Source organism: Eschrichtius robustus, chromosome 3 (assembly GCF_028021215.1).
Source record: "Eschrichtius robustus isolate mEscRob2 chromosome 3, mEscRob2.pri, whole genome shotgun sequence".
NCBI classification, from domain to species: domain Eukaryota; kingdom Metazoa; phylum Chordata; class Mammalia; order Artiodactyla; family Eschrichtiidae; genus Eschrichtius; species Eschrichtius robustus.
Window position 1 is genome coordinate 96,633,071 of NC_090826.1, and position 18,092 is coordinate 96,651,162.

The 18,092-nt window shown below is 45.8% G+C and overlaps 1 protein-coding gene across 1 annotated transcript; it reads left to right on the plus strand.

Annotated features, from left to right (window-relative positions):
* The first annotated feature begins 863 nt into the window (after positions 1 to 863).
* LOC137762475 (glutathione S-transferase Mu 1) lies at positions 864 to 17,682 on the plus strand. Its single transcript, XM_068540448.1, has 8 exons — positions 864 to 961; positions 1,181 to 1,256; positions 1,689 to 1,753; positions 2,053 to 2,134; positions 2,233 to 2,333; positions 3,065 to 3,160; positions 3,248 to 3,358; positions 16,689 to 17,682. The coding sequence occupies exons 1-8, from the start codon at positions 926 to 928 to the stop codon at positions 16,803 to 16,805; spliced, it is 684 nt and encodes a 227-aa protein (XP_068396549.1). The 5' UTR covers positions 864 to 925; the 3' UTR covers positions 16,806 to 17,682.
* The last annotated feature ends 410 nt before the right edge of the window (positions 17,683 to 18,092 follow it).

Consider the following 18,092-nt stretch of genomic DNA (forward strand, 5'->3'; position numbering starts at 1 on the left):
AGGACAGCCCTCTCCCCCCCACTCAGATCCCTCTGTGACCACCACAATCCAGGTCACTGACCCAGTCAACCCAGTCAACGTGAGGGTCATCTAGCTGGCTGTCGGGACATCTCTGGACTGCACCTGGATATCTTCTTTGCTGGGCCTGGTTCTGAATTTAGAGTCACTATTTAGGCCATAAAGCTACTCGATTAATTAACAGTTGGTCATTATCACTTTTAGGCATACGACTGAAGGGACGAGTCCTCCACAGTCCCTGAAAGGAAAGCACTGACCACATTTACTTTTTCTGCACCTTGTCGTGGGTGTTTCTTGTATCCCACTGATAGTCTGTTCTAGAAGACATGCTGCTGTCAGGGATTATAAAGAGTTGGGGGAGCGTTAGGATTGCTTGGAGTCCTGAGCTTCCTGTGCTAGTGGCTCGTTTAAAGTTTCGATTTGAGGGGCACCACTCTGTGGACTGAACTTGGCAGTCGGAGCCTCCCAGAGCCCGGGGGAACTCAGCAGCCCAGGAGCAAGCCTGAGCGATTCCTGGGAGGGCAGGGGAGATGGAAGATTCGTGCTCTTGTTGTGATTCAGGCTTGTTCCCCGAGCGCACTGCCAACTCCCCCGATTTAGCTGAGATCTGACTGGGGACGGGAACCAGGCTGTCCTCAGCGTCTTGGCTCCCAGAGCTCGGCTCCCGAGTCCCCGCGGCTGGAGGGGGACACGGACTATTTCCACTGCTCTGGGTGCAGATACCGCGCTGAGGACCCCGGGCGTCCCGGGTCGCAGGAGGCCTCGGAGATTGGGTAGTAGTTGGGGGCGGGGCGGAGAGACGCGAGGGGGCGTGGCCTCACTCAGGCCACACCCAGGCTTGATCCAGGCACCCGGATGAACTTCCACAGCGGTGCGGAGAGAGTACCCCGATCCACGAACCCTGACCATGGCAATGACCCTGGGTTACTGGGACATCCGCGGGGTGAGCGGGGGTCCACCAGGGCGGGCGGGGAAATGCTGCGCAGCTGGGGACCGGTTCGCCAGAAACTTCGTTTGTGGGGCTCGCTGCAGCCCAGCCGCTTCCCTCCGCCTCTCCTTCCCAGGTCGGGGAGAGGGTTGGGAGTGTGGGAGGGGACCCGGAGCACAGAAAGTCGCGCGGCTAAACCTCATGTCTGTCCTTTGTCCCGGCCATCTCTCCCAGCTGGCTCACGCCATCCGCCTGCTCCTGGAGTACACAGACTCAAACTATGAGGAGAAGAAGTACCCGATGGGGGACGGTAATGGCATCCTTGTCATGTCCTGGCTTCTGCTCAACTCATGCTGATTTGGTACCAAGCAACCCATGTCCTGGCCCCTGTTATTTCTATCTGCTGCCCTCCAGCAGCTGGAGAGAGGTCTAACCCTTCCCGAACACTTTGAGGGTCTAGCTGGCCTCCAAGGCAGGCCATGAGAGCCGATAGCCGGGCCCCTGTATCAGCCATTGGCACGGGCTCCCTTTATTGCTTGCACTAACCCTTTGTAAGCCTTACTCATGTGGGTTCCAGAGCCGTCTAATTGTGCTTTCCCCCAAAACTCCATGCGAGATTTAGAGGTTCAGATTCCAGATCCACCTGTTCAGGGACTCTTGTCTCTGACTCCTTGGTAGGTCCCCCAGGAAGGAGGGTTGGACTCCGGGGGTGGTTTGTTTCACTGCATCTTCTTTACCACAGCTCCCAACTATGACAGAAGCCAGTGGCTGAATGAAAAATCCAAGCTGGGCCTGGACTTCCCCAATGTAGGTGCAGGGGCTGGGGTGCTCTGGGGGAAAGTGGACGGTGTCCCTGTCCATCTCCTTACCCAGCTTAGAGGTTTCAGGATCCGGTGCCTCTGCTCAGCCTCTCAGCTTTCTGGTTCTCTTCACTGCCTTTCCATAATGCTGTATGTCCCAGCTTATCCCTTCATTTTACAGTATATTATTTAGTGTCTACCATGGGCCAGGCTCTGTGAGTGCCAGGTTTCAGCTGTGCCCTTGCTCAAGGGAGTGGGTGCAGGGGAGCCTGATGGCCCAACCGACCTGGCCTGTTGTTCTTCCAGCTGCCCTACTTAATTGATGGGACTCACAAGCTCACCCAGAGCAATGCCATCCTTCGCTACATTGCTCGCAAGCACAACATGTGTGAGTGGAGCTGTGGGTGGGGGAGGGGCACAGGCGGCCATGCCCTGGGCTTGTCTGGAGTGGGATCCTGAGGGTGAGTCCCTGTTGTGTGGCCACAGGTGGGGAGACAGAGGAAGAGAAGATTCGCGTGGACGTATTGGAGAACCAGGTTATGGATGTCCGCTTGTGCATGGCCATGATCTGCTACAGCTCTGACTTTGTGAGTTCCCTCCCACTGGGCTGGACAGGGTCTGAAATGCTGGTCAGGGTCGCGTCTACACTGGTCTTTTGCCTTTGAACTCCTTGGAGCTACTGATCCACCAAGACATTCCCTTGGAAACTCTTAGTTCCCACCAATCTTAGGAGTCCAGACACCCTTGGGTGGAAATTCAGTTCCTAGACAGGGTGTTTTCCTCGTTAGCCCAGCACCTTCTCCTCGGCATCTCAGGCATAAACACATGTGCCCAGTAGGCAGCCTGGGGTCAGACTTTGTTCCTCTCCCTCCTTCCTTTCAGCCTCCCAGATTCTCCTCATCTGTTCAGAGACTGCATCGGCACTCACACCCTTTCTGTCACCCACGCTGGAACTTAGGACTTCTTTCCTGAGTCATTTGAGTGTTGATCTTCCTGAGGTCTGAGGCCCGAGCTCTGCCAGGTCTCACAGCACTGCTGGTCTGACCCATGGCAGGTGTTTGGAGCTGAGTGGTGACAGGTTCAGGCACAGTGTGGTTTTGCCCTTTGCCTTCCCATCTCCTCTCACAGATGGGAGGTGGTACCTGGTAGGAGTCTAATGAACATAAGTGGGTTAAATCGCAGCCTGGGCACCGACCCGGGTGTAGTCAGGGGACATGGCGGCTCACTTGGCAGCTGGGATCAGGCACAGCCCTGGGAGGCCTGGTCTCTGCCCAGGGGGTCTCTATCTGAGGGCAGTGACAGCTGTTTTGTGCCTCAGGAGAAACTAAAGCCTGATTACTTGAAGGAGATCCCAAAAACGATGAAGCTTTTCTCAGATTTTCTGGGGAAGAGGCCCTGGTTTGCAGGGGACAAGGTAAGGGGGATGGCTTTGGGGGATGGAGAGCTGTCATTTTTCCCGCGTTCAGAGTTTGGTGCCCATTCATGCTTTGCCTTTCTGCAGCTCACCTATGTGGATTTCCTGGCTTACGACGTCCTTGACATGCACCGCATATTTGAGCCCAAGTGCCTGGATGAATTCCCAAACCTGAAAGACTTCATTTCCCGTTTTGAGGTGATTCTCCTGATCCCTCTAGTATTTATATCTCTCGTCTCTTCCCCCTCTTCGCTGATGCTTTCCTAGTTGGAACCCAAATGAAGAATAACATTTAATGAGGACTTGGTTTATGCCAGAATCTCTGCTCAGCATCTAACATATATTGTGTCAAATTTAATCTTTATAACATTCCTCCGCGGTAAAAGAATTATCCTCTCCATTTTACAGATAAGGAATTAAGCTGAAAGGATAAGTAATTTCTGAAGGTCACAGAGCCAGTACAGGCTGTGCTGGGCTCCCAGTCAGAGCATCTGGCTTCTATGGGCAGCAGTCAGTGGCTCTCCCTTTCCTGTATGGAAAAGAAAGCTCAGGTCCTTTTCTTGTCTGGGTTCACAGCTCTGGAAAGTGTGGAGGAAGCAGAACCTTCAGGAGTTTGCCTGCAGCTGGCATTAGTAGAGTTGAGACACAGTAGGACTGATATCAAGTACTAAAAACACAGACAGTATCTTCTCTGGATCTCCAGAGGGGTCTGCACAAGTGAGTTGCCGCCAGTTGTACTGAGATTCTCAGGACTGTAGTTGGTGCTGGGATTTGAGTACATACATAGGTGTCCTTTGGAAGGATTTTATCTTGACACCTCTTATAGTGGGCACTTTCCTTCCCTCGTCTTCCTTCCTTCTTCCTTCCAGTTACCCAAGATTCCGATCTCAGAGGCGGGATAGTACATTTATTTTTAGTAACATTCACTGATCTGACCCTCTCCTCTGTATGAGGCACTGTGTCAGGCACAGTGGGGATGAAGAAGTAACACAGTCCTGGCGCCCACCCTCTGGGGCTCAGTGCAGCTGGAGAACTACAGGAACCCCGAGCTGTGTGGTGTGCGTGGAACCACTTGGTGCTGGAGGAGCACAGCCTGACCTCACCTCCCAGCTCATCATCGGTCACCCTCAGTCAACCAGTGGGAGAGCAACAAAGTCTGCTTTATGTCAGATTTGGGAATTTGAAGCTCTAATCCAATAGGTTTTTCAGACTACAGTCTGTTTGCTATTCCCACCCTCACTCCCAACCCGGCCCCATCATCAAATCTGCTTTCTTAGCTAGTTCTCATCAGCTCTGGTTCTGGTCCAGGCTTATTGGCCTTGAGAATATTGCAAGAGCTGGGATGACTGCCCGGCAGGGAGGATGGGGACAGATGTGGGCTGCAGTGTGTGGCCTGTTGGGGCCTGGGCTGTTGGGTACAGGCAGCCCCAGGATCTTTGAATCCTTGGAACTTATTGGGCACTGTCTGTCTTGGGACGACTGTGCACAGATACACCTGAGTGTCTCACTGCCTAGTTGGCTGCAGCAGTACTGAGGATGTGGTAGGTTGGGGCCCAGTGAGACTGGGCTCAAGTCCCAGGCCAGGCGGGTGGACTCTGTCCTTTAAGTGGAATAATTAGAGTCTGGCTTGGCCTGGCCTTGTGCTCCACACCCTCGTACTGATCTCGGGTGGCCTCGGCCTGCAGCGGCTCGAAGCAGGATTTTGGTTCCCGGCCAGAGACTGAGGTCAGGTCGCGGCGGTGAGAGCACCAAATCCTAGCCACTAGAACAGTGGTCGGTGACAAGGCCCTGGCCTTTGGCTTTGCAGAAAAGAATTCCCACGAAGATGGAAAGTAGTGAAACAAGTAAAGTGTTTATTAGGAGAAAAAAAAGTACAGTATGTGTGGATAGACACCCGGGTGGGCTCAGAGAGAGAGTCACGCCCTCGTGGTAGTTTGAATCACTTTTATGGGGCATTTCTTCCAGGTTTCCTTTGACCAGTCATCTTGCTTTGCCTGGTTTTGAGTCCGTATTTGGTATATCTCAGGGTCCTCCCCTATGTGCTTGCACATCTCTTAGCCAAGATGGATTCTAGCGAAGAGGCCTATGGGTAGTTGACATCACTTACTATGAGGTGGCACCCCCTCGCTTTTTGACCTCCAAGGAGCCTTTCTGTGCATTTGTAGTCAGGGAGGTCTCCTTGACTTCGAGAATGAGGAATATGTGGTCTTTTATCTCTTATCTGGGCAGGGTCCAGCCTCCTCCGTCATCCTGCTTTTATAGAGTTTCTGCTATTATGGAGTTTTTGTCCACAGGGGACAAACTTCAGCTGTTTGGCCTGGGGCCTATCTCCTGCCTCAAATCCCCCCCTGAGAGACATGAACCCCAAGAAATCTTTATTGGGAGGATGAAGGGCAAAGGTCTGTCTTCTGTAGCTTCTTCAGGCTGGCAAGGGGCTCACAGACCCTACCTAGTTGGGGTCACGGAGCTCTCGCCCTGACTCATCAAGGGACCCGGGGTGACATCTGCTGTTATTCCAGCAGGATCTGTTCCAAGGAGTGTCTGGAATCCCCACATCACCGTCATCTTGTCTGGGAAACCGTTGTGTCCTTAGAAAAAACAAGCTAGGCTTCTTAATCTTAAGTAGATTTTTATTTATTTATCTTTGGCTGCGTTGGGTCTTCGTTGCTGCTCATGGGCTTTCTCTAGTTGTGGTGAGCAGGGGCTACTCTTCGTTGCGGTGTGCAGGCTTCTCATTGCGGTGGCTTCTCTTGTTGTGGAGCACGGGCTCTAGGCACACGGGCTTCAGTAGTCGTGGCGCATGAGGTTAGTTGCTTCATGGCTTGTGGGATCTTCCTGGACCAGGAATTGAACCTGTGTCCCCTACATTGGCAGGTGGATTCTTTTTTTTTTAACATCTTTATTGGGGTATAATTGCTTTACAATGGTGTGTTAGTTTCTGCTTTATAACAAAGTGAATCAGTTATACATATATATATGTCCCCATATCTCTTCCCTCTTGCATCTCCCTCCCTCCCACCCTCCCTATCCCACCCCTCTAGGTGGTCACAAAGCACCGAGCTGATCTCCCTGTGCTATGCGGCTGCTTCCCACTAGCTATCTATTGTACGTTTGGTAGTGTATATATGTCCATGCCACTCTCTCACTTTGTCCCAGCTTACCCTTCCCCCTCCCCGTATCCTCAAGTCCATTCTCTAGTAGGTCTGCATCTTTATTCCCGTCTTGCCCCTAGGTTCTTCATGACCATTTTTTTTAAGATTCCATATATATGTGTTAGCATATGGTATTTGTTTTTCTCTTTCTGACTTACTTCACTCTGAATGACAGTCTCTAGGTCCATCCACCTCACTACAGATAACTCAGTTTCGTTCCTTTTTATGGCTGAGTAATATTCCATTGTATATATGTGCACATCTTCTTTATCCATTCATCTGTTGATGGACACTTAGGTTGCTTCCATGGTATCAATTTACATTCCCACCAACAGTGCAAGAGGGTTCCCTTTTCTCCACACCCTCTCCAGCATTTATTGTTTGTAGATTTTTTTGATGATGGCCATTGTGACCGGTGTGAGATGATATCTCATTGTAGTTTTGATTTGCATTTCTGTAATGGTTAATGATTTTGAGCATTCTTTCATGTGTTTGTTGGCAATCTGTATATCTTTTTTGGAGAAATGTCTATTTAGGTCTTCTGCCCATTTTTGGACTGGGTTGTTTGTTTTTTTGATATTGAGCTGCATGAGCTGCTTGTAAATTTTGGAGATTAATCCTTTGTTTAATCAGTTGCTTCATTTGCAAATATTTTCTCCCATTCTGAGGGTTGTCTTTTCATCTTGTTTATGGTTTCCTTTCTGTGCAAAAGCTTTTAAGTTTCATTAGGTCCCATTTGTTTATTTTTGTTTTTATTTCCATTTCTCTAGGAGGTGGGTCAAAAAGGATCTTGCTGTGATTTATGTCATAGAGTGTTCTGCCTATGTTTTCCTCTAAGAGTTTGATGGTGTCTGGTCTTACATTTAGGTCTTTAATCCATTTTGAGTTTATTTTTGTGTATGGTGTTAGGGAGTGTTCTAATTTCATTCTTTTACATGTAGCTGTCCAGTTTTCCCAGCACCACTTGTTGAAGAGGCTGTCTTTTCTCCACTGTATATTCTTGCCTCCTTTATCATAGATTAAGGTGACCATATGTGCATGGGTTTATCTCTGGGCTTTCTATCCTGTTCCATTGATCTATATTTCTGTTTCTGTGCCAGTACTGTACTGTCTTGATTACTGTAGCTTTGTAGTATAGTCTGAAGTCAGGGATCCTGATTCCTCCAGCTCCGTTTTTCTTTCTCAAGATTGCTTTGGCTATTCGGGGTCTTTTGTGTTTCCATACAAATTGTGAAATTTTTTGTTCTAGTTCTGTGAAAAATGCCAGTGGTAGCTTGATAGGGATTGCATTGAATCTGTAGATTGCTTTGGGTAGTAGAGTCATTTTCACAATGTTGATTCTTCCAATCCAAGAACATGGTATATCTCTCCATCTATTTATATCATCTTTAATTTCTTTCATCAGCATCTTATAATTTTCTGCAACAGGTCTTTTGTCTCCTTAGGTAGGTTTATTCCTAGATATTTTATTCTTTTTGTTGCAATGGTAAATGGGAGTGTTTTCTTAATTTCACTTTCAGATTTTTCATCATTAGTGTATAGGAATGCAAGAGATTTCTGTGCATTAATTTTGTATCCTGCTACTTTACCAAATTCATTGATTAGCTCTAGTAGTTTTCTGGTAGCATCTTTAGGATTCTCTGTGTATAGTATCATGTCATCTGCAAACAGTGACAGCTTTACTCCTTTTCCAATTTGGATTCCTTTTATTTCTTTTTCTTCTCTGATTGCTATGGCTAAAACTTCCAAAACTAGGTTGAATAATAGTGGTGAGAGTGGGCAACCTTGTCTTGTTCCTGATCTTAGTGGAAATGGTTTCAGTTTTTCACCATTGAGGATGTGTTGGCAGGTGGATTCTTAACCACTGTGCCACCAGGGAAGTCCCCAAATTCAAGTTTTGCACCAGCTTACTTTTAAAATTCATTTACTCAGTTAAATTTATTTTAAGCTTAGTCAATCCTGACCATGCTCAAAACTCTTTTCTTGGGGTCCACTTTCCACAAACCTTTTTATCAGTTTCTGTATCCATTACTTTATTTTTCCATCTAGAAACAGCCCCCTGTAAGTCAGACCTACTTCTTTTTCCCTTAATAAAATGCAATTCCATTCCTCATACCTTCTTTACTAAAAACACACGTCCTACTTTCTTTAAGCAACCATGAACTGTCCTTTATATCAGCACTCTGTAGATTGGTAAACATAAATCCAAATAATAATTTCTTGAAAAATGTGCTTTCTTACAGAAAATATCTCAGTGTGGCACCAAACATATTTATTAATAGTTCTAGACCTTTTGTTTCTCTGTAAAAGGAAGCCAGTGTTCAGTAATTAATGTTTCAGTATCTTATTTTATTCCTAAAAAGTTCACCCGAAGTTCTTATCTCATTTGAATTTTTTTCCTTAAAAGTTTCTTCACATTGAGTTACTTTCCTTGCTGACAAATTTACAATGGATATAACAAGGTTTTATTTAGCTTATATTAAACCTAGATGCAATAAAAGTGTTATACTTAATGTTGATGACTCTAAAGACATGTCTATATTAATTAGATCAACAAACTTAAACATTAATACCAGGTATTAACTTAATACTGAATATTTCCCAGTTCATGTGAACCTGAAATTCATTTAGCTTAATTTCTCTTGTCTTTAGAATTGCCTGATTTGTAAGCGCTTACTTTTCTTTAAGCCAATTAAATAGAGCTCATTTACAAATTAACCTCAGCAATATTATCCAAAGACAAAGACATGCACTGAGACATACATATATCCAGACAGACACAACGAGAGATCTAACTTCATTTTCTAAACTTAGTCATGAATTAGATATCACAATATAAAACTCACTAGTTTATAAATAACAGTTGGAATAAGAAAAATTTTAAAAGGTTTCATTCCAGTTTTTTTTCTCAGCTTCAGGAATTAGAGATGGTCTAGATAAGATAAGTGTTCCTGAGAGCCCTGGTCTCAAGGCACAGGGAGAGAAAATCAAGTTCTCCTAGTAGGACTTATTCCTCAGTGTCAGAATTCTGAAAAAAAGTAACAAGCTAGCTTTCTCTAATTGCACATGAAAAAAGAACCAGTTTTGGGATTTAAAAAAAAAAAAAGTTTTTTTCTTAACCAGTTTTCTCCAGAGTCTAAAGAATATTGTGGCCACACTGTCAAAAATCATCTTTCTTTTTCCTTGGTCATAGTTTCATAGCTAAAATTTAGACCAAAATTTAGACCAATTTAATGCTCAGATTGGCCTGGATAACAGGGGCAGACTGGCTAATAAAATGTTGTCCCAGCAGGGATTGTCCCTCCAGGGAGGTGGGGTCTTAGTTTGATCAGAAGAATCTGAAGGAGTAAGGGAACTTGCGGGAGCGGGGGAAGCTTGGTTTCCCCCCTGAGAGTTGGGAGAAGTTAGAAGGGATCGTTTAGAATGTCAGGAGAGTTTTCCTCAGTCCATTTTCCCATACTATGGCAGTAAAGATCTAATTGTAAGACACCCATTTTCAGGCCATTTTCTTCATCCCCCAACTTAAATAAAGGCCAGGCAATGTTACAGCAGGACCTAAGCTTTCCTTTCTCAGCCCGTCTGGCTTAACTGCGCTCCTAGAAATGAAGTCCAGCGTCCTGGAAACATTACTAGGAGGTACCTGAAGGAGATTCAGAGCGTCCTCTGAATTTCCTTCAAATCCTGTGCTTGGTGGGATTTTGAGTGTCCTCTACTCTCCCATTGATCCCTGACCAGACATCTCTGGTCTACCCAGTCCCTCGAGTGAGGGGTTCCTTGAACCACTGCTGGTGCATTGCCAGGGCTCTCCTTGAGCATTGCAGTCTGCTTGAAGGTGGCCAGCCCAATAGGCTGTCCGTTGCAGTGTATGGACTGCCAATGCCTGGAGTGAAGGGGGAACTCCGGAGGAATTGGAGTTGGCCACAATGGAAAATGCCATGGGGGTCAGGACCTGAGGGCCTGAGGGGTGGGACTTGAAAAGAAAGTGAAGCAGAGAGCAAGAGAAAGAGGGCAAGAGTGAAAGTCAAAGGCCTCAAGCTGCAGCTGGGCAAAGCCCGCAATTTACCTTAAATGCCCTGGTTTCGGCACCAAATATGATCTCAGGTGGCCTCGGCCTGCAGCGGCTTGAAGCAGGGTCTTGGTTCCCGGCCAGAGACTGAGGTCGGGTTGCAGCGGTGAGAGCACCAAATCCTAGCCACTAGAACAGTGGTCAGTGACGAGGCCCTGGCCCTTTGGCTTTGCAGAAAAGAATTCCCACGAAGATGGAAAGTAGTGAAACAAGTAAAGTGTCTATTAGGAGAAAAAAAAGAGTACAGTATGTGTGGATAGACACCGGGTGGGCTCAGAGGGAGAGTCATGCCCTTGTGGTAGTTTGAATCACTTTTATGGGGCATTTCTTCCAGGTTTCCTTTGACCAGTCATCTTGCTTTGCCTGGTTCTGAGTCCATATTTGGTATATCTCAGGGTCCTCCCCTATGTGCTTGCACATCTCTTAGCCAAGATGGATTCTAGCGAAGAGGCCTATGGGTAGTTGACATCACTTACTATGAGGTGGCGCCCCCTCCCTTTTTGACCTCCAGGGAGGCTTTCTGTGCATGTGTAGTCGGGGAGGTCTCCTTGACTTCGAGAATGAGGAATATGTGGTCTTTTATCTCTTATCTGGGCAGGGCTCAGCCTCCTCCATCATCCTGCTTTTATGGAGTTTCTGCTATTATGGAGTTTCTGTCCACAGGGGACGAACTTCAGCTGTTTGGCCTGGGTCCCATCTATCTCCTGCCTCACTATCACCTTTCATCCAGGTTTTGCTGAGTGAGATCTGGTCTCTTCTGCAAGTTGCTTGGGCACTTTCTGAGCCCCTTTGTTTTGCTAGGCATCCATCCCTCTGTGGGCAAACCCTGGGAACCTAGAAGTCTTTTCTGAAAAAGAGAATGTTTTTGCAGAATGAGAAGAACAAGTACTCCTATAACAAGATGTTGACTGGGGAAAAAAACCCTCACAACTTAAGAGCAGTGAGTTTCAGTTTTATTTGGGGACCTTACTGAGGACTGTAGCCCGGGAGACAGACTCTCAGAGAGCTCGGAGGAACTGCTCTCAAGACGTAAGGTAGGAGACAGTAGGTATATGAAGTTTTGGCTGGGAGGTACATGTAGTCAAGCATGCATCTTGGTAAAAGATTAGTGCTAATTATCGAAAAACAAATATCTCAAGTTAATGATTTTAGTGCTCTTCTATGTGTAGGAAGATGCATGAATCTGGGGTGACTGAAATTCTTTGTTCGATATGCATCCAAACTCTCTAAGGTCCCCCTTATCCAAAACACAGAATGTTTCATCCTGGTTTTCTCCATCCTGAATTCCCCTCAGGGCACACTGTCAGTGGGTGACTGCAGTGGGTTGCAGCTTACTCCTTTCTAAAACCGATAATGAGGGAGACTCTTTAGGCTTTTTACTATTCGTGGAAAAGACTTAAGATTTACATTCATTCTTGACAAATCCTTAAAAGAGGCTGTGAATTAGATTTTGGGTGAAGGAGCCTTTCTAACCATTTGAATTTAAAAATGCCTCTTTTCCTTTATTTTTTCCCTTTGGTTTCAGGTTCTACCTTATTAAGTTAATCAGGCTCAGTCTCATGTCATTGTGGGCTGTATTTACATTTCTGAAATGTGGGGATTTGCAAGACAAACATAGTTGCTTTTATTTTTTTATTTTTAAAAAATATTTATTTATTTATTTGGTTGCACCAGGTCTTAGTTGTGGCAGGTGGGCTCCTTAGTTGCGGCTCATGGGCTCCTTAGTTGTGGCATGCGAACTCTTAGTTGCAGCATGCATGTGGGATCTAATTCCCTGACTAGGGATTGAACCTGGACCCCCTGCATTGGGAGCTTGGAGTCTTAACCACTGCACCACCAGGGAAGTCCCCACAGTTGCTTTTAATTCCCCAAAGAACTGGGCTGCCACCTAAGTGATATCAAAAGATTGATTTGCCCAACTACATTTTCTTTAATTTGTTTTTTTATATCAGAAGGAAAATTTCCAACTAAACTGGAAATCAAAAGCTTTCCATATTCCAGAACTTTAGGGATCAGTGTATCATGCCTTCAAATGTTTGCAGAAGGTCCTCTTTCTGAGTGCACAAGTCAAACTCAGACCAATTTACCCTAGAGACAAACAAAACAAAACAAACAAACAAACAAAACCCCCAAACCAAACTCCATTATTGCTTTTGTTAGCCCCTGAATATTAGACCCCAGCTTTTACCTCATACTCTGTGGACTCATGTAACCCTATTGGTTTCCTTTATCATGTTCAATTAACATTGCCTGAGAGACAGATTATATGCCCTGTCTTATACCAGGCAGGGGAGCATTCCCCAGCGAGACATATTGTACATCCCCACAATATATCAGGTAAAAGAGATGAACCATCTTACATAAAGCCAGTTCAAATACACCAATTTTTTGGGACTTCCCTGGTGGGGCAGTGGTTAAGAATCCGCTTGCCAATGCAGGGGACACGGGTTCAAGCCTTGGTCTGGGAAGATCCCACAGGCAGCGGAGCTGCTAAGCCCCTGCGCCGCAACTACTGAGCCTGTGCTCTAGAGCCCATGCTCTGCAACAAGAGAAGCCACCGCAATGAGACGCCCGCGCACCGCAACGAAGAGTAGCCCCCACTCACTGCAACTAGAGAAAGGTCGAGCGCAGCAACAAGGACCCAATGCAGCCAAAAATAAATAAATAAATAAATTTATTTATTTAAAAAAACACAAATACACCGATTTTTAATAAACTTTCATCTCAATTCTATCAACTCTTATACCTTTAACCGTAGCCCTCATTAGGACCCTATTAACCAGTCTTGGTCTTATAAGGAGTCCCAGAAACTTTCCTTTTTATTCCCTGGCCATTTTACCCATTTCTGTATAAAAGGCTTTGGGGTCTCCAGTGAGGGGTTGAGCCAAGGGACCCAAGCAAGGCTTTTTGTCAATCTTTAACTTGATTGATTGGCATGTTGCCCCGAGCAATTGCTGGTCAAGTATCTGAGTGTAATTTTTTTTACCTTCTTGCCTTTAAAATTTTTCTAAACTGGGGTAAATAGAGTGGACTTGTTTGGGGCCCTTTAACATTAGGAGGACCAATAAGGGGTCTTTTTGGCCTCTCCAAAACATCTTTTTTGGTAGTGTTGTATCAAAACCTTTGTTTTAATGCTGTCAAAGTCTGTTTCATTTATCCCATCTCTTAATAACCATCTAAAGATTTCCATCCTATAAACTAAGGGAGTTCTTAAGGTTAGCCATTATATTTCTTTGTATCCACCTTCTAGTTTGGTGTTTCCATAGGTACCAATAAAACAACTGTTTACAATGGGAGGTCTCTAAAAATTTACCAATTTAGAAGTTTTTCCAATTTAAAGGATCCATTGTTAGGATTCTTAGTTGTGATTCAAACCAATAAGATGCAAGAGCCATCCCCAAAAGACAGTGCAAAGGATGCAGCCTTCACAAGAACCAGAAAGTTTACTCCCAAATATAATCTAAGAAAGTAAAGGCCTTTGTTGTATAGGGACACAAGGAAGGTTGAGACAACAAAAGCTCTTTATGGACTGGGACCCCTTATGACACATTTCCCTAAAGCTGGCATAGCTGAACAAGAAGACTGCTTGGAATCCCAGTCTATGCAACTTTATGCCAACTTTCTGTACTCCATATGTGTACCTTCTCGATTGCAGAGACTAAGCTACCAAAACACAGTAGAAGATGCCTAAGATCAGGTAGAACATTTATATCTCAAAGGCATGGGGAGATGACGCAAGTTCCTCCTAGAAGGGCATTTGTTTCCTTAAGGTCAGAATTTTGAAAAAAAAAAGTTTTAAAAACTTTTTGGCCAAAATAATCACAATTTTACCAAGGCTTTTGAATTATTGTTGCTTTCTGTGGGGAATCAATTTTGGTGTTATAAAAATGAAGTTGAGGGCTTCCCTGGTGGCGCAGTGGTTGAGAATCTGCCTGCTAATGCAGGGGACGCGGGTTCGAGCCCTGGTCTGGGAAGATCCCACATGCCGCGGAGCAACTGGGCCTGTGAGCCACAACTACTGAGCCTGCGCGTCTGGAGCCTGTGCTTCGCAACAAGAGAGGCCGCGATAGTGAGAGGCCCGCGCACCGCGATGAAGAGTGGCCCCCGCTTGCCACAACTAGAGAAAGCCCTCGCACAGAAACGAAGACCCAACATAGCAATCAATCAATCAATCAATCAATAAAATCTTAAAAAAAAAAAAAACGAAGTTGAGAGAGAGACGAATAGCATGAAGGAGAGCATTGCAGTGGACACTTAGAGGAACAGGGAGGAGCAACGGAGAGCAGGTCCAGCTTCAGGGGCCTTTTAAAAATTCTGATATAATTTCAAGCCATTTTTTGTTGCTTTCCTGCAAGAAGTTACTTTCTCATTTCCTCTTTTAGAAGCTTCTAAATACCAATCGAAATGAGCATTCCATTCAGTCTGTTTGATCTTATAGCCTGCTTTCTCTAGCTGTGTACACCCAAAAAACCCAGTATTGGAATGTCCAAAGAACCCCATTTTGGCCATTTTTAGGATGAGACCTCCTTTGGTATAGTTTCCCCAATTAAGTATTTGCAAGTATAAGCTCCGTATGTAATGTACCTAAACCTGGCTGTGGTGTTAGTCATAGGTTAGCAATCTGTCACCCTTCTTTCTTTTGTTTAGAAAGCTTTGTTTCCCATTTCAGAGTCTGTTTGTCAGGATAAATTACTATTGATAACTGTATGGTGGGCCAGTGTGCTACTTGTGAGCTTAACTCTCCTAGTTGTCACCCTAGAGTCATTTCAGGTCTTTTACACGTCTCAGTTTCTCCCTCTGACAGTCTAAAGCCTCGATGGGCACTGGGAACACTGGATGGCCAAATCTTTTTGTGTATCCCCGGATGGGCCACTTTCTGTAAATTAAAGAATGGGTTTCCCTATGGGACTGCTGTGTGGTATGAAGGACTGGCCTCCACCACTCCTGCAAGTTTCTCAGTTGCCTGAGAAAGCCATACCTGGCCAGGAAGAGCTCTGTCCCTTATCTTTGGAGTTAAGAGTTCTTATATGGTATCTACACTATATTCCAACCAACTCTGTTAAAGTAGTCAATAAAAGGAAAGATGCCAACCAGCCCCTTATCTACTCACCCAGCCTGAACTTTCCCAGTGTCTCTCGACTGGGTACTTTCTCAGTATCTCTGAACTGAGAAGTCAGGTACCTTTTTCATCCACCACTGAACAAAACTCAGGATTGTCAACCAAGATGGTAAAACTGAGATCAGGAGAGACTCACCCAAATTCGTATGGACATGTAGAGAGGTGGACCGGCACAAGGGGCCTTGCTGGTACCAAGGCTCCAGATCCTTGTAAAGTTCTGGTGAGGGGAAGAAGTCTCCTCTGGGCCCCTTTGTGGTCGCCAAAACTGTCCACTGGAAAGTAAAACCCACACAACGTAAGAGCAGTGAGTTTCCCTTTTTTGGGGGAACTTACTGAGGACTGTATTCCAGGAGACAGCCTCTCAGATAGCTCTGAGGAACTGCTCTCAAGAAGTAGGGGAGGAGGTTTGGGAAATAGGAATAATCAACTCTAAAAGTCTTAGTAAAATATCACTGCTAATCACCAAAAAACAGGTACCTCAAGTTAGTGATTTTAGTGCTTTTCTGTGTATGGAAAGATGCATAAATCTGATGTGATTGGAATTTTTTCCTTAGTTATGCATCTTAACTATCTAGGGGCCATGTATCCAAAACACAGAATGTTTCATCTTGTTTTTTTCCATCCTGAATACCCCTCCAGGTACACTGTTGGTGGGCAACTGCCCTGAGTGGTGACTTTTAGCTCTTTGTATAAGTGGATGATGAATGAACCTCCTTGTTCTTTTTGTTTTCAGCTGCGAGGAAGGGAGTGCAGCAGAAAGAGCTCAGAATGGAGAGCGAGAGAGAGCCAGGCTGCATTCTAGACATATTACCTATAAGCTGTGTGAGCAGGAGGGAGGTGCTTATCTTCTGTGTGCCTCAGTTTCCCTTCTGATAAATGGTGACAGTAGAACCTATCTTGTCAGGTAGTCATGTAGAGATTCTAAACCTATATTATCATCTCTAGTGGATATACAGCACCTTATACAGTGTAGAGTCTCCATATGTGGTAAGTCTTATTAAGAAATCAAATGAATTACGGGAAATTGGAAGAGTCAACTTTCCAGAGCTGAGCATCCCAAAAGACTGTCTTTTGCCCCAACATTTGACCCCACATGGAAGGGCTGTACCAGGGTACCAAACCTGGGGAGAGCTGCATGAGCCCCAGTGGGGCAGCAGACCTGAGGCCTGGCCTTCTTTTTCCCACCCTCAGGGCTTGAAGAAGATCTCTGCCTACATGAAGTCCAGTCGCTTCCTCCCAGGCCCTCTGTTTCTAAAGACTGCCGTGTGGGGCAACAAGTACTGCCCTGTAACCAGGAGACGGGAGTGAGGAGCCATTGCCCTAGAGACCAGGTGGACCTCCCTGTGCACAGAACCATCTGTCTTTTTCTTTCTCCTTCTTTTCACTCTAGATGCTGTCTTGGCCCCCTTTATCTCCCTCCCAACCCCCTTTTCATCCATCCTTTATTCAGTTCCCCACTTTTCTTCAGCAAAGTTCCTCCCCACCCCACATTATCCCTCCTGCACTAAAGCCAACCAGATTATCCTTCCCTTCCATGGTTGCTTCTGCTGTGAGGAGCCCAACCAGACCCCTGGCCCATAGGGCTCTGCTCTGAGCTCCCAGCACTGTCCTGAAGATCAGAATTGGCCTGGTGTACAGGCCCTGCTTCCCAGTGTGGTTCCTGCCCAGCCCTGTCTGATCCCCAGTAAAGCCTTAATGATACCTGCTGTGTCTTGTCTTATTCCCTCCTGGCTTCCTGGAGTCACGACTGACTGTTGGGTGTGTGGGGGTGTCCGTTTTTCCTTCTGTTGTCCACTGCAGAGGCTCCGTGGATGGGCATGCATGTGTGTGTGTGGCGGCGGGTTGGGGACAGGTGGGATTATACTATTGCTTGCTCTTTTCTATCGCTACTTCATGTACCTCTGTTCCTTAGCATGGGGTCTCTACAGAAGGGGGGCCCTTCTGTGCCTGGTTCCCTCCTTAATTCAGCATTCATGGGATGCCTCCTGTCAGCTTGTGGTACTCTGTGTCATGGTTCAGGGGGCTCTTGGGTGCTGGGGAAGGGGTTTGAGTAGTCTACTGATAGTGTGGGATCCTGGTGGCTTACCTTCTGTCACCCTTTCCTGGAGGCTTTCCCTGCTTTAGATACCCTTCATCTGTGTTCTTATAACATATCTCAATAAAACATACCCCCACTGTATTATAATTGTTGTTTTACTTGTTTTGCTCTCCAACTCAACCATAAAGTCATTGAGGAGAGAATCCATGCCTTATTTGACTTTATACTTCTTATATCTATCATACTGCCTGGCACACAATAAATATTTAATGAAATTTGGAAATTTGAAAGAATTATCTCTAGTTAAAGCCCTGGCAAACTCTACAGCCGTTATATGGATTTAGAGCCTTGGATATAGTTATCTCAGCCACCTGAGATAAAGAATAAATTTCAGAAGATTTAAAATCTACAGGTCTGGAGGAAAGCCATTAGCTCTCTCTAACTTAAGCATTTAGTAGGCTGTAGCTGCCCCTTGGCTATCTTGATCTGAAATGGGCAGGCCTAGTGGGCTGGGTCAAGTGTAGCCACTCTGTGCAGTCAGGAGGTCGTGTAGCCGT